Source organism: Nelumbo nucifera, chromosome 7, assembly GCF_055504915.1.
Source record: "Nelumbo nucifera cultivar China Antique chromosome 7, China Antique-T2T, whole genome shotgun sequence".
NCBI classification, from domain to species: domain Eukaryota; kingdom Viridiplantae; phylum Streptophyta; class Magnoliopsida; order Proteales; family Nelumbonaceae; genus Nelumbo; species Nelumbo nucifera.
Window position 1 is genome coordinate 29,773,806 of NC_142655.1, and position 27,435 is coordinate 29,801,240.

At 39.1% G+C, this 27,435-nt stretch overlaps 1 protein-coding gene across 1 annotated transcript in view; it reads right to left on the reverse strand.

Moving 5' to 3' along the window:
* The window catches only part of RNS2 (ribonuclease 2), a 71,302-nt gene extending 43,867 nt beyond the window's left edge, over positions 1 to 27,435 (reverse strand). Inside the window, exons 1-5 of the mRNA XM_010253083.3 lie at positions 26,981 to 27,435; positions 22,685 to 22,713; positions 22,417 to 22,490; positions 9,949 to 10,050; positions 9,829 to 9,832 (exon numbers count right to left, since the gene is read on the reverse strand). Of these exons, the coding sequence (XP_010251385.1) occupies positions 9,829 to 9,832; positions 9,949 to 10,050; positions 22,417 to 22,490; positions 22,685 to 22,713; positions 26,981 to 27,156 (385 nt within the window). The 5' untranslated portion in view covers positions 27,157 to 27,435. The remainder of the gene's footprint in view (positions 1 to 9,828; positions 9,833 to 9,948; positions 10,051 to 22,416; positions 22,491 to 22,684; positions 22,714 to 26,980) is intronic.

Here is a 27,435-nt window from a genome sequence, read left to right on the forward strand (position 1 = left end):
GCAACACCACTAGGCACTTAATTTACTCTCTCATGTTTATAAAAAATGAAGCATTAAAATCAATGTCCTAAAGTTTTATTCTCCCCCCCCCCCTCTCCCATTTCCATCCATACTTAGTCTCTAAGGTGGGGAACACTCAATTAGAATATGATTCTACTCAAATGGGGTAAATTTTGAAATAGAGTGCTTCAAATTATTCATTCATGTACCTCATTTTTTTATAGTAAAGAAAAAAATCATCAAAAAATAAAAAAGATATTACAAGAGAAAGGTGATAAGAAATCACCCGAAGGAAGAACCAAATCACCCCTACACTATGATGCAACCTTACAAACATAGAACCCAGACCAAAAACAGGATTCCACCTCCCAAGGAACTGTGGGTGTCCATAAGGAGGTAGTGGATGACCACCAGAAGCTTTACAAGGAGAATTCAAACCTGGGTAAGCTACAGATTTGTGGGAGCAAACACAAGGGTGAGTCCCGAACAAGAAGATCTTTTCAACAAGAACCTAATTCTGGGACAGGTGGTGATCCCCAAAATTTTGGACAAGAAAAATTAGCCAAGACCTCTTGTATCCTTCTTGTTCCTACCCCTGTGCCTATCCCAGGGTAGTGTGTTAATTCTGTTTCTGGTATTAACCTCTGCTCTATGTCTGAAGTTTGTCTTCCAGGTTCCCAAGTTGCCATCAAGCCGCAAGCCCAAGTTAGTGAATATGTAGGAAAGAATGGGGTGGAGGAGTTAAAAGATGAAGAGGAAAGAGGGAGAAGAGTTTGGGAATTAATAGTGGAGTTTTTTGAAGAATTAAAAAGGAAAGAATTGGAAGAGGAAATCAATATTTCTAAAACAAGAGGAGGAACTTTACTTGTTAATGTGATGGAAGTTGATGAAATCTGTGATAAGGGTAGGGAGAAGGAAGAAGGTGAGAGAGTGTGAATGAGGGTGCTAAGGAAGACTCAGTGGCTGAATTTGTGGGGAAGTTAGGGTGCAAAATTAAGAACCCGAATGAATTGAAAATCTACCTAAGAAAAAGAAAGGAGGAAGGAAAGGTCAGGAAAAAGAGGAGACAAAGAATTTAGTGAAAGAAAGGGGAGGAGAAGAGGAAGCAATTAGAGGAAAAACAATGAAACAACAGGGGTGGATAGGAAGCCAGTTAGAAATGAAGATAATAAGTTGGAATGTGAGAGATTCGGGAAATGCAAGGAAGAGATCTATAATAAAGTACTAAGGAAAGAAGACCCAGACATGTGATTTTTCAGGAATCTAAGTTAGAAAATTGACATTAGGTGGGCTAGAAGCGTATGTAAGGCAAGGGGAATTAGCTAGGCAATGAGTCCATCATGGGATCTTCGGGGGGTAGGGTGTCATTATGGAAAAATGAGATTCTGGAAGGAGTTGAAGAACTTGTTGGAAGATTTATAATGTCCATTAAGTTTTGGCAGATGGCAGATGGTTTTGAATGGGTGTTGACAAATATCTATGGCCCAAATGGATACAGGGAGAGAGAGGAGATGTGGGAGGAATTGGGAGATATCGAAGGCCTTTAGGAGGGGCCATGGTGCATAGATGGAGATTTTAATTTATAGATTTGAGACAAACAATCCAAGGCAAAGAACCACTACAAGTACGAGGAAATTCAATGACTTTATAAACAATTCTGAGCTAAAAGAATTGGTTCTAGTGCACAAAGTTTCATTTGGTCTAACCTCCAAGAAACCCCATTGTGTTCCAAACTTGATAGATTCCTGTTCACTACTGATTGGGAGGAACATTGGGGTCCTAGTTTTTTTTAGCATATTTCGAACTAGAGAGAAACAAAGCTGAGAAAGGACCATTATGTCCCTCTCTAAGAAAACATAAAAAAATAATGAAGTGCACATATGATACAACATAAAAAGGTGCTCCCCTAAAAGCCAAAAAAGGAAAATGTTAGTGTTGACAGTACAGGGGTATTTTGGTCTTTTGGTTTGTCTAGTTGAAAGTGAAAGGACTTCTTTATTCAAGTTTAAGTTATGTGTCCCATCACTTATAAGGGACAATACTGTCTTTTTGTTACTTAATATTTTTTGGGAAAAGTTAATGTAAAATTTTATTGATAGAAAAAACTTGTACAAAGTACAAAGGTCCCCCAACTAAACACTTTAGAAGGGGACATAGCCCAAATATAACAACACTACAGATGCCATAGGCTCCTAGAATTCAGCCTAGCCCCCAATTCAGCAGCCTGGATTCCCTTCGAGGCTGAAATCCAAGAAATCAGCTTTCCAACAGATGGAAATCAAGTCTTCCGGATCCTTATAGATATTCTGAAATAGTCTTTTGATCCTTTCTGCCCAAATGGTGCTAATGACTGCAGCCGGAATGGACATCCACACAGCTGAAGCAAGCTTTGACAAACCCAGTGATCCCCAGCTCCACAACATCTCCTTCATCGAAGCTGGCATTGACCAAGCAAGACCCACCAAACCCAGAAAATGATTCCATATTCTATCAGAAATTGAGCAATGTAGAAACAGATGGCTGCTATCTTCCACTACTTGACCACATAACACACGCCTCTGGTCCTGGATATGAACCCCTCTTTTACATAGGTGGGCTTTAGTTAAACACCTGTGTAGAACTGCAGCCCACACTAAAGCATTGATTTTTGAGGGAGCAGTTGGATTCCAGATTCTGGAAGCAGACATATCTTCAGCAATGCTTATTGTCATGTGAGTGGCAAATGACTTGACTGAAAAAAGGCCATCTGAACTCCAATTCCAAGACCAGCTGTCTTCTCTGAGCAGATTTAGGGGTTGAAGAGAGAGCAGTTCTAGTAGATCAGCCAATGCCGGAATTTTCCAATCCTGAAAATTCCTTCTGAAAGAAGGGCTCCAGACTACCGAGTTTCCCACCACCTCAAAACAATCAGCAACCACTGGATCTTGATGGTCAGCTAACTGGAATAGATGTGGGAATCTCTCTGAAAGAATAGTATTTCCACACCAGGGATCTTTCCAAAAGGACAGCCTGTCACCCTTTCCAAGGATGGGGCTTAAGCCTCTACTGAAAATAGGTAGAATGTCCATTATTTTCCTCCATATCGAACAGCCTAGGGATGGGGGAGAAGAAGTGGTAATCTAATTTCCTCTGTCTGTATTGTATTTTGATGCCATTAACTTCCTCCACCAGTGATCTCTTTCCAACCCAAGCTTCCAGATCCATTTCCCAAGAAGAGCCTTATTAAAGGTCCTCATTTTCCTTACACCCAAACCTCCTTTACTTTTCAGAGAGCACACCTTGTCCCTACTCACCAAGTGGATTTTCTTCCTATCCTCCTCCCATCCTTTCCATAAAAAGTCCCTTTGCAGCCTCTTAATCCTTTTGGCCACTTTACTTGGGATTGGAAATAAAGAGAGATAGAATGCTGGCAAGTTGGATAAGAAGCTTTTTAACAAAGTAACTCTACCCCCCAAGGACAAGTATCTAGCTTTCCAGGATGCCAATTTCTTTTCTATCCGCTCTAAAACTAGTTCCCAGATCAGAGCTGAATTGCATTTTGCTCCTAAGGGGAGTCGCAGATATTTTGTTGGGAGGAATCCCACCTGACACGCTAACCTCTCCGCCAAGTCCTCTACATTTTCCACTTTTCCCACTGGGATCAAGCTGCTCTTACTCCAATTGACTTTCAGACCCATCACCACTTCAAACCAGCTTAGAACTCCCACTTAGAGATCTAAGTGTTCTTCATTGGCTTCCAAAAAACATAGGGTGTCATCTGCGAATTGCAGAACCTGAACCTTCTCCCCTCTTGGCACCACCTCAAAGCCCTTCCACCCCCCCCCCTCCCCTACTTTTTGTAACTTAATCTATTCACTATAAATACAAAGTGGATCGGCTAGAGTGGGTGACTTTTCCTCTACAACCGAACCCTTCTTTTCTTTCTTCTCTTCTCTTCTCTTCTCCTTCTCATACTTCTAATCTGTTCACTATAAATACAAAGTGGATCGGCTAGAGTGGGTGACTTTTCCTCTACAACCGAACCCTTCTTTTCTTTCTTCTCTTCTCTTCTCTTCTCTTCTCCTTCTCATACTTCTAATCTGAACTGAATAAGATTATTTCACATGGTATCAGAGCAAATATAACAAGTTCAGATCTGCTCCTTTTTTTTTATTTACCCAGTTTTTTTTATCGCCCTTTTCTCTAGGGTTACGCAGATTTCTCAAGAATCATTGGGAGATTAAGGGAGAGGCTGCAAAGGAGTGATCGTTTTTCTCTGTAGGAGGCCTTCATGCCTCCAATTCATGGTGCGGTGGTTGTTTGTGGTGATTGGTAGGAAGCTCTCTATTCGATGGTACAAAGAGAGCAGGTTCGAGTGGAGCAGTGTTCAATCCAGTGCAGGTTGGTTCTGTAGTATGCAGTACAGGTGTTCGATTTGATGGCTGATTGATTACAGCCCTTGTATTAGGTGTGTGATGTGGATTTGAAGAAGTCGGTAGTGCTGAAAGTGAGTTAGGGTTTTGTGGTGGTGCGTGGAGTTGTGCTGAATAGTCAAAGGTGAATACTTTGTTTATAACAGTGGTTTCTTTGTGAAGTGAAGTGAATTAGTTAAGATGGCATCAACTAGAGATGGGAATGACAATAAAACAGGTGTTATGATTTCTCTAGATTACTTAAATGTTCAAATGACATCGATTAAGTTGAATGGTGAGAATTATGTGTCGTGGGCCAAATCAGTAGAGGTGTTTTTAAAGGCCAAGAAAAAGGTAAAACATATGAGAGAGGAAAAACCCTCCTTTGACTCTCTAGGGTTCAGTGATTGAGAACAAGAGGATGCACAAATCATGACCTGGTTGTGGAATAGAATGGAACCTAAAATCAATGTGAATTTTATGTTCCTAGATACAGCTAAAGAAATCTGGGACCATGCTAAGAAATTTTACTCCGGCCAAGACAATACTACTAGGGTATATCAGTTGTACCAAGAGTACTTTAATCCGAAGCAAGGTAACCAAAGCTTGGAGGAATACTATGAAAGCATGAGGAATATCAGAAATGAGCTTAATGTATATCATCCTCTGACTCGGGATGTTCAAGTTCAGCAACAACAGTGAGAGCAACTTGATGTGACAAGGTTCCTAGTGGGTTTGAAGGCTGAATATGAACCTGTTCGGGCACAGATATTGGGGGGGTCAGCTCTTCCTTCACTTGAAGAAGTGTTTGCTCGTCTTCGGAGGACATCTATTGAGTCTACAGAGTCTTCTTCTCTCTCGGACAGATCTGGTTTTGTGGTGAATAGAGGGGGAGGTCGTGGAAATAGAGGTGGGGGTGGTGGCCGTGGGTTTCCAGGAAATAGAGGTGGTTCTATGTTTAATCGTTCTGGTGGCTGTAGTAGTGGTCGAGAGTCAGGGGGAGGTCGTGGTAGAGGAAGGAGTAATGCACCTAGAAAATGCACATACTGTGGATCAGAGGGGCACACTATTAATTTCTGCTATGATTTACATGGTCCACCCAACAGTTTTTTTTTTATCAATAACAACATTTCATTACTTAATCACAAAAGAATTACAGAGAGGAAGATAAACTTTCTTATCTTCCAAAAGGAGCAAAACACTCCCAAGAAAAAAAAAGGAAAAATTACACTTGTGCCCAAAACATCGACTCCCTCACGACTCCTTGCTTAGCTAATCCATCCGCAAAGGAGTTAGCTAACCTATTCACCCATCTGACCTTAACTTCCATCTCTTGAACCAGCCACCTAAACTTCCTCCTCTCATTACTGTACATCCATAAATTGTTGTTTTCTTTATTCAGCCACCCTACCACCACCTCTGAATCCCCTTCAATGATGAGTTTTCTTATATTCATTTCCTTGGCTCTTTGAACTCCTTCCAAAACTGAAAATATTTCAGCCCTAAGAGAGTCACACACTCCAATTGGGCTAGAGAACATGGCAGAGACAAGCCCATTCTCATCCCTAAACACACCTCCAGTCCCCGATTGTCCAGGATTCCCCCGACTACTCCCATCGAAGTTCAGTTTTAAGAAGCCAGCCGATGGGGGAGTCCAAGACACACACAAGATTGCTTTGGACTAGGACAATCTGATCATACTCTTTTCACAAAAAGATCCACCAAAGACAAGGTTTCGGTTCTGATTGTCTATGTTGATGACATAATCTTGACTGGAGATGATATTGAAGAGATGAGCAGACTAAAGCAGAGCTTAGCCAAGGAATTCGAGATTAAAAACTTAGGCCAGCTAAGGTACTTTCTTGGAATGGAAGTGGCAAGACCAAAGAAGGGCATTGTGGTTTCGCAACGAAAATATATTCTAAATCTCTTGAAAGAAACTGGAATTAGTGGCGCAAACCTTCAGACACTCCGATAGAAGTTAATGCTAAACTTGGAGAAGTTAAAGATGGGGTTCCAGTAGATACGGGTAGATACCAAAGGCTGGTAGGAAGATTGATTTACTTATCACATACACGTCCTGATATTGCCTTCGCTATGAGCATGGTGAGTCAATTTATGCACTCCCCGTATGAAGAACATCTTGAAGCTGTGTATCGAATTCTTAAGTATCTAAAAGGCACACCAGGAAAATGACTATTCTTCAAGAAAAATGAGAAGAGAGGGGTTGAGGTGTATACAGATGCGGACTGGGCAGGCTCGATCACTGATAGAAGGTCAACTTCGGGGTACTGCACATTTCTTTGGGGCAATTTAGTTACTTGGAGAAGCAAGAAGCAAAGTGTAGTTGCTAGAAGTAGTGCTGAGGCTGAATTCAGATCAATGGCTCAAGGAGTGTGTGAGGTTCTTTGGCTAAAGAGGGTGCTAGCAGATCTTAAGAGATCAGTGAGTTTTCCTATGAAACTGTATTGTGATAACAAGGCAGCTATCGGCATTGCTCATAATCCGATTCTACATGACAGGACTAAACATGTTGAGATTGACAGACACTTTATAAAGGAGAAGCTTGAAGAAGGAATAATCAGCACTCCATTTGTACCAACCACGCAGCAAGTTGCAGATGTTTTGACTAAGGGCTTGTTGAGACAACCATTTGAACTTCAAGTTAGCAAATTGGGCATGATAGATATCTTTGCACCAACTTGAGGGGGAGTGTCAGCAAATTAAGAAAGATAGGATTTGCGGCAAATTAAGAAAGATATGATTTGATTGATTAAGAGATTTGAATAAATTTAGGAAAGATTAGATTTGAATAAATTTAGGAAAGTCATATCCTAGGATTAAGGGAAAGATTTAGTCAATCCCCAACTTCCTTCCAATGAAGAACAGCCATAGCTTGTTGATGAAATCTAAGAATGTTTGTAGTGGACAAAACAGTTGAAAGACAACTCTGGTTTGAAGGAAAACCATAGCAGTCAAGAGGGTGAGAAACACAAGAAGAACAACAGAATAGGGGATCAGAGGATGGTGGAGGATCAATAACAGGTGTAGGTGTACTTATAGAATCGGGAGGAGGGGAGAGCTATAAGTGCTAGAATCACTAGCCTCTTCTTGAAAAAGACACGAAGTAGTTCTGGAATAAAAGGGGTTGTATTTGATGAACCTACAAAGTCAAAGGAATATAGCATCAAAATAGAAGTAGTAGGAAATTTAACAGTATGAGCAAAGAAAGAAATATTCTCAAGAAAAATAACATTGTGAAACACACGATCCCAACTGGAACAAGGGTCATAATAGAAAAAAACCCTTATGATCAGGGCTATACCCAACAAAGGCACACATTGCTAACTAGGGAGTGAGTTTTGTGCGCTCACGAGGTGGGAGGTGAACAAAGCACATACAACCAAAAACATGAAGAACAAAGAAGTCAAGTGAGTGATGGAATAAGCTTTGAAAGGGAGAAGCATTGTGCTATAAAATAGAAGGGAGAATGTTGATAAGGTACACAGCAGTGCTAGTGCCTCCACCTAGAAGGAAGTAGGAGCATGTGAATCATGAAGTAGGGTCCGAACAATACTCAAAATGTGTCTATTCTTGTACTCTACTGCTCCACTCTGATGTGGAATTCCAGGACAAGAAGTTTTGAGAATCTCCATCAAAGTACTCACCCCCAAGTCTGAACGAAGAATTCCAATACTAGTATCAAACTGATTTCTGATCTAAGCCAAGGACTTAAATGTGGGGAAAAATCAGGTTTATTTCTCAAAAAATATATCCAAGTAAAGCATGTGATATATGTAGCAAAATATTTATATCCCAACCTTAAAATTACAAGAGACAAGTTTAAAGGGAACAAATGCATGTTCAACAGAAGAAGGAAAAGAAAGAACATAACTCTAACTCAAGCAACAAGAAATACAAGTGTTATTAATAGTAGCAAAAGAAGTAAATTATCAAAAAAAAAATACAGTTGCAAAACAACTTTAGAAGACAAACATTCATTACAAAATAAAGACTCTAGTTTATACTTGGCAACTAAAGAGTGAGTTCAAATGCTTCAAACGACTCTCAAGAGATCTGAACATTCAAGTTCGATGAATTAGAAGATCTGCTAATAGCATGGCAGATAGTCTTGCTAAGCAAGGGGTTCAGAAACAAAATTTGTTTTGGGCACAGTTGTAACAGTTATGGTTTGACTGTAACTGTCACTGGATGCTTTAGCCATATAAGGGGTTAACAGGGGTGAACTCTTTGGGATGAATTGTAAGATTGAAGTCTATTGGGGATCATCTTCTTTCTTGGGAACTGGACCAGTGTACTGATTGTTTAAAATTTGATTATTGAAAGTTACCATTTCCTATAAAATAACAAAACAAAATAAGTCGAAAAATATAGATTCAACTTCATTGGCTTGCATGTTGCCTTTATTGCCCATAATTAGCTCAAGTCTCATCCAACTCATGTGATCTTGGTTTTTGCATAGGCACTTTATCAATCTTTCAGTGATACCATATCAGACCATGCAATCTAGTTTTGACTTGTAAAAATAAGGGTCAAAATCAAGACAACAGAAATATGCTCATTGGAACAGGTATCAATTCCATGCTTCATAGACATCATAGATGATTTTTTGAGTTTTCTTCTACTTCACAGTTTTCATGATTATAAATAATGACCTAACATTCATATGAATTGTCTATCATAAATGTCTTAATTATAAAAATAGTTAGCTAAAGAATAGTGGTTTATTAAGCCAAGATAATAAGGCAAATTTTTCAGTTTTCAACTTTCAATTAGTTAATAAAACATTTTGGTTTATTTATATGGCATAAAATATTTTTATTTACGGTCTTAGATTTGCATCCCTCATGAAAATTGTTTCAATTTCTTAAACAAATGGAAGACAAATAATAAAAATGAGTAGTGAACAAAATGCACATGTATATTATAACATACTCATAAGTCTTAAATTTGTTTTCCTCGAAGGAAGGAAACACCTTCAAATTCTAATTTAAGTTAAAGACGTGACTTAAAAAAGTGGACGGTGAATAAAACATACTTCAGTTTTATTAAGCCAAGATAATAAGGCAAATTTTTCAGTTTTCAATTTTCAATTAGTTAATAAAACATTTTGGTTTATTTATATAGCATAAAATATTTTTATTTATGGTCTTAGATTTGCATCCCTCATGAAAATTGTTTCAATTTCTTAAACAAATGGAAGACAAATAATAAAAATGAGTAGTGAACAAAATGCACATGTATATTATAACACTCATAAGTCTTAAATTTGTTTTCCTCGAAGGAAGGAAACACCTTCAAATTCTAATATAAGTTAAAGACGTGACTTAAAAAAGTGGATGGTGAATAAAACATACTTCTCTTACAAAAATAAAATCAAAAACTATTTAATGAAGTAAATTGACAAGATAATTACCCCACTGCCAATGTGGATCGTTGAAGTCATCCATGATGAAACACAAGAATGAAGCATTGTTAGCATTTATGAAATAGGATACCAGAAAATCAAGAAACCAATTCTAAGGTAAATAAGAACCTCATGGGCCCAAAAGAGTCCTCTTCCACCATGGCAAGTAGATGATGCGCTACAACTTAAAGATGGCCAATACTTTTGAAGCTCTCCAAGCAAAGATGAGACCTACAAAAGAGATACAGTTGTATATGGTTGCATTAGTCAGACTCCAGTTTAGAGCCCAATATCAGCAACTAGTACTTCAGAGAGAACAATATTTTATCTTGTGTGCACATTCCACAACTTGGGTAGATTCAAGATGCATCAGATGAGTTAATTTAACAAACCTTACCACTGAACCTAAAGCTTTAAGTGATGGTCTTTATTATATGAAAGTAATGGTAGATGGTGATTCTTCATCCAATATCAAAATCATAAAGAGATTTATAGAAATATATTGGAGTTTGCAGTACAAGTGGGAGAAACCCAAGAGGCCATGCAAGACTTAAATATTGCTCATAATCATGCACTCCAAGAGATTAACAGCTTTTCGAATGCCTAAACCAATTTTCCTCAAGAATCTACAGCCAATACTGTCTTCTAAGGAAGGTGCAATCAGCAGTTATTCTTGAAGGTGCAATAGGCATTCATATCAAAGTCAGATGGCCATTGATTGATAACAAAATGAACTTTACAAACTTTATTAAGGATCAAAGTTACAGAGTATACATGAAACAGAAACAAGAGAAGGAAAACAAGAAGAGGAGAGAATTATAAAAACAGATCCTTAGAGGAGAAAACAACAGACATACCTCAACCAAGAAAGGACAGGGAAAAAAAGCCTAGCAATAACCTGCACTGAATATAAAGCATCCAACTTCCAAAATACTTAATAATTAGATTGTCAATTTCTCTACAGCAAAACCTTCAAACTAGAAGTTACATATTCATGGCTCTACCTCACCCCTCTATTCACCTCTACCTCTTTTTCCACCTCTACACCAAACCAACTTTGACAAGATAATCCGACAAACATCAACAAATTAATTACTTCTAAATCAACACCTAAGTGCATCAATCCAACCTTTTACAGGCCACACTTCCTTCTGCACTAACCACAATGGCTTGTTTATCAGTCTATGACAAAATGACCCATTCTTCCCAGGGGCTAAATCCTTTTTAGCTAAGATCAGAAATCAGTTTGATACTAATATTGGAGTTCTCCATTCAGACTCGAGGGGTGAATACTTTGATGGAGATTTACAAACCTTCTTGAAAGACAATGGAATTCAATCATAGATATCTTGCCCTAGCACTCCACAACAAAATAGAGTGGTGGAGAGCAAAAACTGGCATTTTAAATAGGGAAAATTCCTGATCAGTACCCTGTACTTTGGCTCAAGTTACAACTTGGTCCCCGAACTTTACAATGCGACAATTCAGTACCCAAATTTTCAAAATGTGACAATCCGGTATCCAAACTTTCAAAATGTGATAATCCAGTACCTGCCATTAACCAGTCCGCTAATCAGCCATGAAGTAACATTTGAAAAGTCAAAAATGCCCTAAGAACGCCATCTAATTCTCTTTATCAACCATCCAAGCATTGACAATAAAATGAACAGTCCCAAATTCTAGATTCTTCTAAACAGTCCCCAACTTTTTTGAATAGAAGAGGCTAGGATTTGAGACTGTTCAAATTTTTGTCAACGTTTGGATGGTTGATAAAGAGAATTAGATGGCATTTGAAGGGCATTTTTGACTTTTCAAATGTCACTTAACGAATGATTAACGGACTGGTTAACGGCAGGTACTGGATTGCCACATTTTGAAAGTTCGGGTACTGGATTGTTCCATTTTGAAAGTTCGGGTACTGGATTGTCACATTTTAAAGTTTGGGGACCAAATTGTTACTCGAGCCAAAGTACAGGGTACTGATCGGGAATTTTCCCTTTTGAATATTGTCCAGACCTCGCTCCATGATTCACATACTCCTATTCCTTCTTGGTTGAGGCAGCGAGCACTGCTATGTACCTAATCAACCTTTTTCCTTCCTCTATTTTACATTATACCTCTTTTTTCCAGAGTTTGTTCCATCATTCACATGACTTCTCTATACTTTATGTTTTTGATTGTGTGTTTTGTTCATCTTCCACCTCACAAGCGAACAAAACTCACTCCCCAGACAGCAATGTGTGCATTAGTGGAATATAGCCCTGAACATAAAGGTTTCCTTTACTATGACCCCCATTTCCATTGGATTCATGTGCCCCATAATGTTAGTTTCCTTGAGAATATTTCTGTCTTCGCTCACATTGATAAACTTCCTGCTACTTCTATTTTTGCGCTACATTCTTTAGACTCTGCAAGTTCTTCAGATTCAACACCTTTTATTCCAGAACTGCTTCGTGTCTTCTCCAGGAAGAGGCTAGCCATTCCAACTCCTATAGCCCCACCCCTTTCATCACTAGACACAGGTCCACCATCCTATAATCCTCCAATACATCGTTCTTCTCATGTCTCTCACCCTCCTAACCGCTATGGTTTTCCTTCAAACCATAGTTCTCTTTCCATTTGTTTTGTCTACTACAAATATTCCAAAATCTCACCAACAAACTATGGTTGCTCTGCATTGGAAGGAAGCAATGGATACTAAGCTCCAACCCTTTAATGATAATGATACATGGGACATGGTTCCTGTCCCTCGGATGCCTGACTCATTGGTAGTAGATGGGTGTATTCTGTGAAGCATAATTCTGATGGGAGTCTTGATATAAGGCTCGCTTGGTGGTACAAGGATACAAACAGGAATATGGCATAGGTTACAAGGAGACATTTGCACCCGTAGCTAAGATGACTACAATTCAACTTCTCTTGGTCATTTCTGCACCCAAACATTGGGACATCCATCAGATGGATATCAAAAATGTCTTCTTACATGGGGACCTTAAGGAGACTATCTATATGAAACCTCCTCTAGGATATTATGATGGTTCTCCCATGGTGTGTTGCCTTAGATATGTATGGTCTCAAAGAAAACTCCTAGGGCATAATTTGAGAAATTTCATACGATGATTACTCCCTATTGATTTTAAGAAGATCCTAGGGCATGGTATTCCCTGTTGATTACTTTGTTGCTCCTGTATGTAGATGACATTTTTACTACTAGTGTAGTGATGACAGTGATGGTATTTCCTCTTTAAAACAACTTCATAGTTATTCCTTTAAGATGAAGGATCTTGGTCACCTTACCTATTTCTTGGGATTGGAAGTCACTCATTCATCTCGTGGGTATTTTGTTAATCAACACAAATATGCACTAGACCTTGTGAAAGTTGCTAATTTGAGTGCTAACAAACAAGTTGATACTCCTCTTGAGATGAATTTAAAGCTCTCCAAGGATGATGAGGAAATTCTTGTTGATGCTACTCACCATGACACACCCAGATATTTCTTATGTTGTCCAAGTGGTCAGTCAATTTGTTTCTTCTCCTTGGCAACCTCATATGACTGTAGTCCCTTGTATAATCAGATATGTTCATGGAACTCTATCACATGGCTTATTCTTTCTAGCATCCACATCTCTTAGACTATCAGCTTATGCAGATATTGATTGGGCAGGATGCCCGAACACTCAACGTTCTACTACTGGTTGTTGTGTCTTTCTTGGAGACTCCCTCATATCTTGGAAATGTAAGATGCAACAAACCGTTTCCAAATCTTCTACTGAGACTAAGTATAGAGCTATGTCTTCCATATGCAATGAGATTATCTAGCCCAAGGCCCTTCCTGATGACCTTGGCTTTTCATTGTCCTCTCCAGTTCCTATTTATGCAAACAATGTCAGTTCCATTAAGATTGCCTCTGTAGAGAACACTGATGTGGGCCCCATGGCTGTGGTCCCCACTGTGTTTGTATGACAGCATGTGTAACCTTTGTTAGTCATGTCAGTGTTAGTTGGTAGTTATCTTAGACAGCTTGTTATTTCAGTTTGTTATTTATTTCAGTCTTTTATTTGTTTTTTGCTATGTAAGTATTAAGGGCAGTTCTGTCCTTTCCTACATCTAGTGAACATAACCTATAAATATTAAGAGAGTGCCGGCGGCAGACTCATTCAATCTGTCCCTCCTTTCAAAACCCTTGTGCACTTCTGCTTCTTCTCCTTTCTTCTTCCTCTTCCTTCTATTTTTTCTCAATCCGAAATCAGTTGGGATTCAAGACTGATTGTAGTCTTGATCGACTACTTGGTATCATAGCCTATCTAGGGTTTCTCATGTGAGTCTAGTCCAGCCGACCACATGAGAACTATCTAGGGCTGGAAGCTTACAAAGGACTGTTCGTTGGCTGATTCTTGGAGGTTACCAGAAAAGTTTAGCAGCTGTTCGAAGACTTGTCGCGGCTTACTGAGTGTTTTGGTAATCAGGAAGAATCAGAAGAGGTTAGGGTTCAGGCCACCCTTGTGAGAACCCTAATTCTGCTTCAGCTCTACAGAGGGCTTTCTAAGTGAGTTTCAGACCTGGTTTTGGCTTCCGAGCCGGTTTTGAGAGTGAGAACTGTTATCAGACTACATATATTTTGATTGCCGATTGGTTTTAGATCAGATCTGAACTGATTTCATACAGTTTTCTGATTGTGATCGATTGCTTCGGTGCTGTTTTCTAGTGTGGAAAACCTAATAGTTCTTAACTACTGATTCTTGACCAAGAATGGAGTTCAAAAATCAGGGAGAAGGTGTGTTTGGGAACAGCAGTTCTGGTAGTATGTCTGAGACTGCGTTTCAGATTACAACTGTGAGATTTGATGGATCCAATTACTTGGAATGGGCCCAATCAGCCATGATGGCTATTGGGGGAAGGGAAAACTTAGCTATCTATTGGGAGATGTGAAAGAGCCTTCCAAGGAGGACCCAATGTATACCAAGTGGGTTCAGGAGAACTACTTGGTTATGACATGGCTGTGCAACTCAATGCAGCCACATATCAGCCGAAATTACTTGTGGGCAAAGACAGCCAAGGAGATATGGGATGTCATGAAAGAGACCTACTCCCAACCCCTTAATGTTACTAGGGCCTATGAACTAAAGTGTGAAGTGAATAACCTTAAACAAGGAGAGAAACCAGTCTCTGTGTATTTCTCTACACTGAAATCACTGTGGCATGAAATTGACCATCTGGAGACTCTCGAGTGGAAAAGTCCAAAAGATGCACAGACTCGTAGAAAGCAAGTTGAGAACAATAGGGTGTTTGAATTTCTAGCTGGCCTGAATTCAGATTATGGCATTGTGAAACAGCAGATACTGACAAGAGATAGAGTGACGACCCTTTCTCAAGCATACTCCCTGGTGCATAGTGAAGAGACCAGGAAGGTTATGATGCAACATCAGCCCTTTCCCCCAGCCCTGGCAACAGTTAAACCTAAGTCTGGGGGTGATACAGAAAGAGACATGAAGAAGGAGGACAAATGGGATCTGGTATGTGAACATTGCAAGAAACCCAAGCATATGAAAGATACATGTTGGAAGCTCCACCCTCATTTAGTCCCAGCAAAACTGAGGAATAAAAGGGGTAATGGGTAATGCTCATATGGCTGTGAATACTAATTCAGCATCCTCGTCAGGCACAAAAGGCACACCCCTAGATACCTTAGCTGCTGTTTGGGCTGCCCTGATACAGTTGGAAAAGGAGGTTAGGAATTTGGCCCAGTCATCTCAATCACCATCAGCCTCTGCCACATCTGCATTTGCTCATTCAGGTACCCGAGCCTCAACCTACCATGCTTTAGCTCCAGGTAATACTGAACACTGTTGGGTAATAGACTCAGGAGCATCTAACCATATGACTAGCTTGCCATCATTGTTCACTACTTATCACTTGTTTTCTGGTAGAGATAAAGTATCCATTGCTGATGGCTCTCTTGTTCCCATTTCTGGCAAGGGTGACATCAAGTTATTTGATACTATCTCTTTATCCTCTGTCTTGCATGTTCCTAAACTTGATACTAATTTGCTTTCAGTCAGTAGTATTACCAAACATCGAAACTGTTCAGTAACCTTTTTCCCTGACCGAAGTGTTTTTTAGGACTTGGAGACGAGGAAGGTTATTGGGACTGCCCGTGAGACAAATGGGATTTACCTGCTTGGAGAGAGTCCTCATTGGAAAGAGCCAGTGGATAAGAAGTCTTTTGTTTCTCAGTGTGTGTCATGTTATGCTTTGGCATAATCGATTAGGTCATTTATCTTTTCGATCTTTGAAGAGTTTGTTTCCTACTTTATTTGAGTATGTTGAGATGTCAAATTTGAGATGTGAGAGTTGTGAGCTTGCCAAACATTGTAGAACATCTTATTCCTTGAGTAACAATTCTTTTGATATTGTGCATACCGATGTTTGGGGGCCATATCACATCCCTTCTATGGGTGGGTACAGGTATTTTCTGTTGTTTGTTGACGGCCATACCCGTTTTTCTTGGGTCTTCCTTATGCGTTCTCGAGATGAGGTTCCCGCTCTGACCCAAAACTTTCATCAGATGATTTTAACCCAGTTTGGGGTCAAAATCAAAGTCCTCAGATTTGATAATGCAAAAGAATACTTTGCTAAGCCACTGGCCTCTTATCTACTTGATCATAAGGTTATTCACCAGAGCACTTGTCCTCATACACCACAGCAGAATGGGGTTGCCAAGAGGAAGAATAGGCATATTTTGGAGGTGGCTAAAAGCATTATGTTTGCCTCCAATGTGCCTATCCGTTTCTGGGGTGATGCTATCCTCACGGCAGTGTATCTCATTAATCGGGTTCCTTCACGGGTTCTTGATATGAAGCCTCCGTTTACCCTCCTATACCCAGACGATGAGTTGTTTACTGTTCCTCTTAAAACCTTTGGGTGCACCTGTTTTGTTCAGCTTCTTGGACCTCATCATTCCAAATTTGACCCTAAGGCCTCCAAATGCATTTTTCTCGGTTATGCACAAACTCAAAAGGGTTATTGTTGCTATGATCCTGTTTCAAGGAGGAGATTTGTCTCGATGGATGTCACCTTCTTTGAGGAGGCACCCTATTATCCTAGGGTTTCTCCTCAGGGGGAGAGTAGTGAGAATGCGAATTTGGGTCTTTTTCCTCAGGGGGAGTGCAGTGAGAGTGGGGTTAACTCATCTGAGGTTGTTCCTTTACCCATTCCATTGAGTGATGAAGGCTGTACTGGTGAGGGTTGTCAGAGGGATCAGGAGTTGAAAGTCTATCACAGGCGATGCAGGCAGGTTGATCTTGGTCATCAGCAGTCCAGGCTAGCCCCAGCTCCTTCTGCGGATCCAGATCCAGGTACTACAGTCTGAGGGCCCACTAAGATACCTTCCACTGTTGCTACTTCCCCTCCTTTTTCGGATGACCTTGACCTCCCTATTGTGGTCTGTAAAGGGAAACGGTGCTGCACCACATTCACAGCTCACTGCATTTCCCAGTTTCTATCCTATGATCGCTTGTCTCCCTCTTACAGGTCCTATCTCACTTCCATTGCTGATATCCCTATCCCCAGAACAGTGCAAGAAGCCTTATCAGTTCCAGAGTGGAAAGATGCAATGAAAGTTGAAATGGATGCCCTTTTGAAAAATAATACTTGGGAGCTAGTTGACCTACCCAAAGGAAAGAAACCAGTTGGATGTAGATGGGTATTCACTGTAAATATAATGTTGATGGCTCCATTGAAAGGTACAAAGCCCGGTTGGTTGCAAAAGGGTTCACTCAGACTTATGGTATAGACTACTTGGAGACCTTTGCCCCAGTGTGACCACTATTCGAGTTCTATTAGCCCTTGCAGCAAGTTATTCTTGGCCCTTGTTCCAAATGGATATTAAAGCTTTTCTGAATGTAGACTTACAGGAAGAGGTCTACATGCAGTTGCCCCCTGGATTCTATGATACAGAGACAGATAAGAAGGTTTTCCGACTGAATAAGGCATTGTATGGATTAAAGCAGTCCCCTAGAGCTTGGTTTGATAGATTCATACTAGCCCTTGGAAAATTCGGTTATGTACAGGCCCAGTCAGATCATACACTGTTCATTAAAAGGGTGGACGCTTCTTTGACCCTACTTGCTGTATATGTGGATGATATTGTAGTGACAATGAATAATAGTAGTGAGATTGAGTCCCTCAAACAGCTCCTCCATCAAGAGTTTGAGGTGAAAGATCTTGGTGCACTGCGATATTTTTTGGGTATTGAGGTCGGTAGATCTAAACAGGGGATCTTTATCTCTCAAAGAAAATATGTTCTAGATCTGTTGGCGGAAACTGGAAAGTTAGGTGTCAAGCCTGCCGATACACCCATTGAACAGAATCACAAGATCAGTGCAGAGGGTGGGGAGCCTCTTGAAGACAAAGTTATGTTCCAACGGTTGGTTGGAAAGCTCCTATATCTTTGCCTCACTCGGCAAAATATCAATTATGCAGTCAGTGTTGTCAGCCAGTACATGCATTCCCCTAGAACTACTCATCTTCTTGCAGTAGAGAGAATATTAGCATACTTGAAGAGATGCCTAGGTAGAGGTATACTGTTCAAGAACAATAATCACATGAAGGTGGAGGTCTATACAGATGCTGATTGGGTACCTTGTCTCATGGAGGAGTAAGAAACAAAGTGTTGTTTCCCGCTCTAGTGCTGAAGCTGAATATAGGTCAATGGCTAACGGAGTGGCTGAAATCACTACTTGAAGAGTTGGGTATTGATTATGAGAAGCCCTTGATGTTGTATTGTGATAATCAAGCGGCTATTAATATAGCTCACAATCCGGTGTAGCATGACAGAACTAAGCATATCGAAGTTGATCGACATTTTGTCAGAGAGAGGGTTTCTCCCGTATATCACCTCCAACATGCAGCTCGCAAATCTTCTCACCAAGGTTGTACCAAGGAAGAAGTTAGAGGCAAACCTATTCAAGTTGGGAATGACAAATATCTATTCCCAACTTGAGAGGGAGTGTAGAGAACACTGATGTGGGCCCCATGGCTGTGGTCCCCACTGTGTTTGTATGACAGCATGTGTAACCTTTGTTAGTCATGTCAGTGTTAGTTGGTAGTTATCTTAGACAGCTTGTTATTTCAGTTTGTTATTTATTTTAGTCTTTTATTTGTTTTTTGCCATGCAAGTATTAAGGGCAGTTCTGTCCTTTCCTACATCTAGTGAACATAACCTATAAATATTAAGAGAGTGGCGGCGGCAAACTCATTCAATCTGTCCCTCCTTTCAAAACCCTTGTGCACTTCTGCTTCTTCTCCTTTCTTCTTCCTCTTCCTTCTATTTTTTCTCAATCCGAAATCAGTTGGGATTCAAGACTGATTGTAGTCTTGATCGACAACTGCCTCCAACCTTGTTTTTCATGAGAGAGCCAAGCATATAGAGGTTGACTATCACTTCATCATAGCTCAGTTTCCTACTGGACATATCTCCTTGCCACATGTATCTTCTGCTTTGCAACATGTCGATCTCTTCGCAAAAGCCATGGCACATGCTCGCTCGCCACCAGCTTCTAGTTGGCAAACTAATGCCCATACCTCGGCATTAGTTCGAGGGGGTGTAGAGACTAATTTGTGTCTTTTACACTTTCTTTCCATTTTTGGCTCTTGGGAGCACATCTTTATGTTGTGTCATATCTCTTCAGTGTTTGTTGATAACTCCTGGGATTTGGGCTTGAGAAGAGGTCTAAGGGATTCTGAAACGGGGATGGTTGATGATTTAATCACTCAATTAGGGGAAGTCTTTCTTGTTCAGTTTTGTAGAGATAGCAGAATTTGGAAACCTTCCCCTTCTGGTTTTTTAATTGCTCTTCTTTCTATAACATTTTGCTTCAGACCTCTAACCTTGTAGGGAACTTTCCTTCAAAGGAGGTGTGGGGTAGCCCTGTACCCCCAAAAATTCAGGCCTTTTGTTAGGAAGTGGCACTCCAAAATATCAACACCTTGAATTTATTGTAGAAAAAGAGGGCAAATATGTGCCTCTCCCCCCATGTTTGTTGTCTTTGTTTGGGTTCTGGTGAGACAATTTCACATTTACTAATCTCATGTCTCTTTGTGTTCTTTATTTGGTCTTGGTTCTCTTCTCTCTTTGGCTGCAATTGGACCCCCTCCTCAAGCGTGGTGAACCTCTTTGATCCATCTTTTTGCAGGCAACCAACGGTTTGTGGAAGGATTATGTGGAGAGCCACTAGAGTTGTTGTATTGTGGTCAGTGTGGGAGGAAAGAAACAATAGGATCTTCAAAAGTAGTTGTAGATCCAAGGAAGAGGTTGTGGAAGGAGTAACTACTAAGATTATCCATTGGTTGAAATCCAGTGATCTTTAGGATTTCTTAGCTGAAGACATTTATAGAAGTTGGGGTATTGTGGCATCTACTACTTCTTCCAAAGCTATGATACAGGAAGTTTGGTCCCCACCGGCACAACAAAGGGTGAAACTGAACTTTGATGGAAGCTCTATAGGTAATCCAGGCCCATCCGGTATAGGAGGTGTTTTCAGAGATAATGAAGGCAAGATAATGGCTTTGTATTCGGGTCCAGTAGGAGTTGGAGATTCCTTAAGAGCGGAAATCTTGGCACTACATCAAGGTGTAAAACTGGCCAAACAATTGGAGCTATAGAAGATTGAGATAGAGGGAGACTCCAAGTTGGTAATTGGGTGGATGCAATCAGGGCAGCTGGGAATTTGGCAATATAGACAGATGATAAGGGAAATTCTTAGCATAACAAGGGAGGTCGGTGTTTGTTTCAAGTGGGTAAGGAGATCAGCAAATGGTTTTGCTGACGCCCTAGCAAAACAAGGGACTGTAAGGGAGAGACTTTATTGGGCAGTGCTGTAATGTTTGATGGTTATTGGATCAACCTTTTCTAATAAGGGTTGACTTCTGTATTTCAGTTTAATTTATCTCTAATGAAAGTTACAGTTTCTGATAAAAAAAATGTTGTGTCATATGTACAATATTATTTTTCTCTTTATTCTTTCTTGTAAGTGAGAGACATAATTGTCCTTTCTCAGCCTTGTACAGATTTCATATATAAGATAATTTCTTTGGGCATGTGAATTGCATTGAACACACCCTTTCGTTCTGGTTTTCCCTCTTGTTCAAACTGTGTTAACAAAAAGTGGTATCTCTTCTAAGTGTTTAAAATATTAAAACAATGATTACATGTAATTAAATTATATATAATTAAAAAATATTTTCGAAAAACAAAATATAAAGGAGAGAAACATCCATAATGATTAACACACAAAAAGAATGGTTTAAATAGAAAATAACCATATTAAAACAAATTATTTGGCTGATATCTATGTATATATAAATTATAAATCCTAAGTTAACAAAGTAGAACTTTTGAAAACAATATAATGGAAATTATACCATTAGGGAATAGTTTTAGATACATTCTAATAATATCTTGTGTCAGTACCCATACAAATAGAAATATGACCCTGGAAACATGTCAATTTTAAAGCATGTCAATTTTAAAGTAGAACTTTTGAAAACAATATAATGGAAATTATACCATTAGGGAATAGTTTTAGATATATTGTAATAATATCTTGTGTCAGTACCCATACAAATAGAAATATGACCCTGGAAACATGTCAATTTTAAAGCATGATTCACAGTCTCCCTAATTCTGCAATTCCACTACAAACTGTAGAGTATAGCCCTTGTCCATACAAATAAACAACATTTTAGAGAGGGCAGGGGGTGTTAAGCAAATATAATTGAAGAAAGTTGCTGCCATATTAAAACAAATTATTTGGCTGATATCTATGTATATATAAATTATAAATCCTAAGTTAACAAAGTAGAACTTTGAAAAACAATATAGTGGAAATTATACCATTAGGGAATAGTTTTAGATACATTCTAATAATATCTTGTGTCAGTACCCATACAAATAGAAATATGACCCTTGAAACATGTCAATTTTAAAGCATGATTCACAGTCTCCCTAGTTCTGCAATTCCACCACAAACTGTAGAGTATAGCCCTTGTCCATACAAATAAACAACATTTTAGAGAGGGCAGGGGGTGTTAAGCAAATATAATTGATGAAAGTTGCTGCCAAGAGCTCCTTAATCCCAATCTTAAAGAGGATTTACTAATGGAGGATCCATTATAGCAAGAGCCAGGCCCATGGTCCAAGATGCTCAAACCCAAAAGTTCTTTAAGTAGTAAAATCTGATGAAAACCTTTGAAACAAGGACTATATAGTATCTTTCCTGGATCCAAACCTGAATCAATTGACTTAGGTCCATACTTTTTTGATAGCTTGATTTAGGCCATATCCAATAGGTAAGAATGTCTCACCTGAACCCTATTCCAGGAATCACTCCTTAATTCCCCAATCTTTAACATTTAGCCACACCCTAATAAACCCCTATTGTTAGTGGTACCACTCTCCAACATTTAAACCTTTGCCCTTACCCTCGTATCTGTACCCAGGTCAATGTGACCCAAAAAATTAAAAATAAAAAGCTATATTTAAACATATGGTAAAGAAAGAAAGAAAGAGAATTTGAAAAAATGAAAAGAAAAGTACCTTTTTTATATCAAAGTTGGATTGAGTGCAACAAGCTGGCCAGGTTCCACCATTGTAATCAGGCCATAGCCCATCTGTTGTACAAGAGATTTAACAAATGAGAACAAGATCATTCATCAAAAAAAAAAAAAAAAGATCATTGCAACTGTACACATTCTATGTACCATCCATGATCATGGTTAAGAAGTAGTGTGATCGGGGAAATGATTGAGTCAAGTGTTAAGAGTAACAATTTAAGCTAAAGGACATTCACAACATTAATACTTACGTATTGTGAACTCTGTTGGACCATTAGAGCTGGAAAATCATATAAAGAAAGCTGGGTAAGTTTTCGCTTTTTAGAATTTCCTCTCTAAATTGGGGATAGGACAAAGTACACTATGAAACAAATTAGCATTACATAAGCGAAAGAAAAAACTGAAAAGAATAACCATGTAGATATCAAGTGACATCTCATAAATCATCACTTAAGGATGCTTATGAAACAAGCAATATAACCCAAATCCAGTGGTGTACGGTGTTTCATGACTTGAGTCAATGTACATAAGATTTGTACTTTAAGACTGAACAAAAGTATATGATCTATAACAACAAACATTACTATAGTCAATAAAAAATACTATAACTGACTGACTTGAGTTCCTTGAGAATTAAGAACCAAGAATAGAGGGTGCTCAGGATCTATTTAGAATCTCATCCATTGAAAACGCCACCTGATCAAAGATTCACAGTTAAAGGTTCAACTGCAGTCAAAGCGGAGGTTGAACCACGATGATGTGGCATATACATATATATTTTACAGGTCATATAAACACTACATATAATATATTTCACAAGTATTATTACACTTGCATGTGGTGAACAGATGACTTGTTTTTAAGTTTGTAGAATAAATGACCAGGGTTCATGTCTCTTAACTGACATTTTCTTCAAAATATGTGTGTATTAAAGCAATAAATACATTAAAGAGGCACAAATAAATGCAAACAAAGAGATGGATTAATGGTAACAAGACAATACAACTCACATTTTCTTCAAAATATGTGTGTATTAAAGCAATAAATACATGAAAGAGGCATAAATAAATGTAAACAAAGAGATGGACTAATGGTAACAAAACAATACACATAAATAAGAGGTCTTGGGTTCAAGTCTTGTTATCAACATTTTGAAGTTTCTAAACAGAGATTGAGGCTTTACTTGATCTAGCAATTGAAGCATGACTGTGAGAGATTCTACATCCAAGTCATTAACATATCTCCTCAATTGAGGGACCTACACAATCTGACCTGCATTTACTTCAAAAAAAATTGCACAGATGGGCAGATTTGTCAAGAACTAGGCAACAATATTCGGAAACTTGGTAGTCATGACTGAGGAAAAGTGATGGAGAAAGGGTTCATGGAGGCATCTCGCTGGAAGAAGGTTTTGAAGGTGGAGGCAAAACTCTTCTTGTTCAAGGAACTGAAGATCAGGAGGCTTATTACCCTAAAGATTCTGAAGCTAAGAAGGCAACCATTTTGCTGGTTGGGTTAGGGGTGATAGAGTGGCTGCAGGACTTCGTTTTGGAGGCAAGCAGAAAGGGAAAGCAACCCGATTGGAAAGAGCTATCAACAGGCACAGGAAGGAAATATGTGGTTGAGTGCAAGGAAAACGCCAAAGGGCCCTTCATAGCTCTCTCTGAATACTTTGCAAACGGGGGGAAGCAGCTAGTTTGCATTCCAGGAGGAAGAAAAAACCAGGGTTGGAAAACATTTTCCGAAACCCTGAAGGAGCTCTTTCTAAAACAGAAAACTCTGAGAACAAAAGCAGAGAAGAAGGAAATCCTAGGAGACTTAGAAGACTCATTGCAAACAAAAACTGTTGCAAAGACCCCCATAGCTCTCTCTGAATACTTTGCAAACAGGGGGAAGCAGCTAGTTTGCATTCCAGAAGGAAGAAAAAACCAGGGTTGGAAAACATTTTCCGAAACCCTGAAGGAGCTCTTTCTAAAACAGAAAACTCTGAGAACAAAAGCAGAGAAGAAGGAAATCCTAGGAGACTTAGAAGACTCATTGCAAACAAAAACTGTTGCAAAGACCCCTGTCCACTTATCAACTCCAACATTAATCTCAAGCAACACCACTCTGATTGTGAGCTCTGGAATGGGAGAATGGGTGATCGAAACAAACTACCCGGCAAGCGACTGAAGAAAAATAGCTGACTTAGTGATCACAAATTTTAACCTGAAGTCAACGTTTGTTTAACACCCTATGACAGCTGCATGGCTCTGCTAGGTCCCTTGGACAACAAACTAGCTTTCAGAGCCTTTCATGTTCAGGACTCTGACGATTCCTTCACATTCTTCAAATGGACCCCCACCTCAAACTCAAAATTACTCTATCTTAGATGGAGTGATAGTATGTATCATTGGGTTGCCATTCCACCTCTGGAATTTTGAGATAGCTGATGCCATAGCAGCTCTCTGTGGAGACCGGTTAGATGGGATCTTCTGGGGCGATCTTCGGTCGGTAGCAATCTTAATAAATGGAGTCAGACTAAAAGAGATCCCAAGGAAGGTGGACGTGAGACTAAACGGACTAATTGTGCCTGTCTGGTTAGCTTCCTCCATTGAAGCAAACCAGTGGAGGGAAGCTCTCAAGGAAGGAGATGTGAGGGTGGAAGAGCAAGAGCTACGTGGTAGCCTAGGAGTGGTGAAATCAGGAAAATCCAGTAGTATCACAAAAAAGGATAGACAGGCTTTGAGTCCTGCAAAAGATAGGGGATTTATGGTAAGTCCAAGATGTGGAGAGCAAGGAATTGACTGCATTTTGAAAAATCCTTCGCCCAAATTGTTAAGAATGGCACTGAAAAAGCGGTTTCTAACATCCCTCCACAAAGAGAAGGAAACAAGGATCCTAGAAATTCGGTGGATCCACATGTCTAATCTGTGAACTCGATGGGCCAGGGTAATGCGTCTCACCAAATGATTCAAGTAGCTGCAGCTTAAACAGCATACTATGACAAAAGCACATAGAGAACATAACTTAGGGTCCATTTGTGATGCAGAGCAAGTTTTTGAAAGGATTTTAGAAGTCCATAATCAGAAAAAGAAGAAAAGAGGCCAATTGAGACACTAGAACTTCAAAGGCCATAGTTTTTTGATCCAGGTATTGTTTTCAACATATATGTCAAAACCATGATCTCAATGATCACCATGTGGTGGCAAATAACCAAAGCACTCATTTGTCATTTTAGCACTCAAATTCCATCATTTTTGCCTCCAGAAGTGGATTTTTCTAAGAAAATTCCTTCATAGTAAGTTTGATATCTTTGTTATTTTACCATATTTTGAGTCTGAATCAGTTTAAGAAGTCTTCTTTGAGTAAATTATGATGTTTTTGAGAAGTTCGGGTTGATCTAAACATCTTACTATTTTTGGAAACTTTACCATTTCAGGAGTCTATAAATAAGTAATTGTACAAGCTCAAATTAGTAGTGAATTCAATGAAATTTCTGAGTTTATTTCTCTCGTTGTGGATTCAAGGTTTTGTTTTCCTTTTGAAAGAAGACTGCTCTTCTTTCTTACATTCCCACTACGTCAATTTGATAACAGCTGAAGTGGCTGATCTGAATGACTTATGGCTTTGTCTTCTAGTGAATAATTTTTTAAGGATGTTATGAACTCCTTAATGTCTGAAGCTGAAGTTGGCCTGATTACTATGTGATTAAAGATTTTATTATTTAATCATGTTATACATTGAAGACAAAGCAATAAATCATTCAGTTCAGTAACTTTAGCCATTATCTAATGGCCCCTTGGACATGGAACACATAGGCCCACCTCATCCAAGTTTATCATCAAGATTGATAACACGCACTTCACCTTTGTGTATCCTCTTTTTGTTTTCAATGAAATTGCTTTTTAATGTCAAAAAAAGATATTGACAATAGTTTGATCATATTAGTAACCATATAGATATATAAATCATGGCATATAGATAGACTTTTTTATATATGCATGTTCACTTAAGTTATTAAAAAGGTAGCGAAAAATGGCTTAAAAATAAAGATGATATTCTTTTTCTCCTTTAACTTCTTCTAATCTGAAGATATAACAAAGGCAAAAGGATCTACGGATATTTAGCTCTTAATAAGCTAAAAAAAATCAAATTCAAAAAGCTGATTCTAATGATCTGGCACCAAAACGAAATCAATGGATTCAAAGCAAGTCCAATGTTGTATCTCAACTAACTATCCCGATTCCCGACATGAGCACTCTATTCATCAAACATCCTCATTACTAAGAAGAAAAAATAAATGGGCGAAGAAAAAGATGCAACTCATAATAAAATGATGGAGATGGTAAGACAATGCGATCAACTTCAAAATCATTGATTTGATTCAATAAACGAAACAGAAAAATAAATCTATCCAAATAAAAGAATAATACTAAAACGAAGAACAAAGTAACTAAAATAAAAAATCACAAAACAAGAAGAAAAAACATTATCGACCCATTTCAAGTAAATGAAGAGAACTCAAGAAATCCATATAACCCAAAAGTGAAAAAGAGTAAAGTTACCTTCTGCAACAACCGTTGGACTTGCAGCAATGATGGGTTCTCTGACAGAAAGTTCCAGGCCATTGAAGAGCTAAAACGAAGTAATCGAATTCTCTCTGTTCACTTCCATCGATTTCGGAGAAACAAAACAAAGAGAAAAACAGAAGAACGACGACAGAGAGAAAGCTCTTCACCATGGCTGTTGGGTGGCTTAGATGCAACGATCAACGAATAAACGGGCGGAAATGGAAGCTTCTACCTTTCAGCCTCGGAATCTTTATAAACAGGACAAAAATCTTGGAGGGTACAACAGTCACTTGGAGTCATTTACCAACTGCTTTGCCAATAAACCTTTGCTTTACCACCGGGGAAACCGTTGGAAGCTTCAAGTAGAAAACTCTTGTGTGTGCCGTAAAAGGGAAAAACTCGTCTACTCAACCACGTATAAAGCAATGAACTTTGCTTCTTCTCTTTCC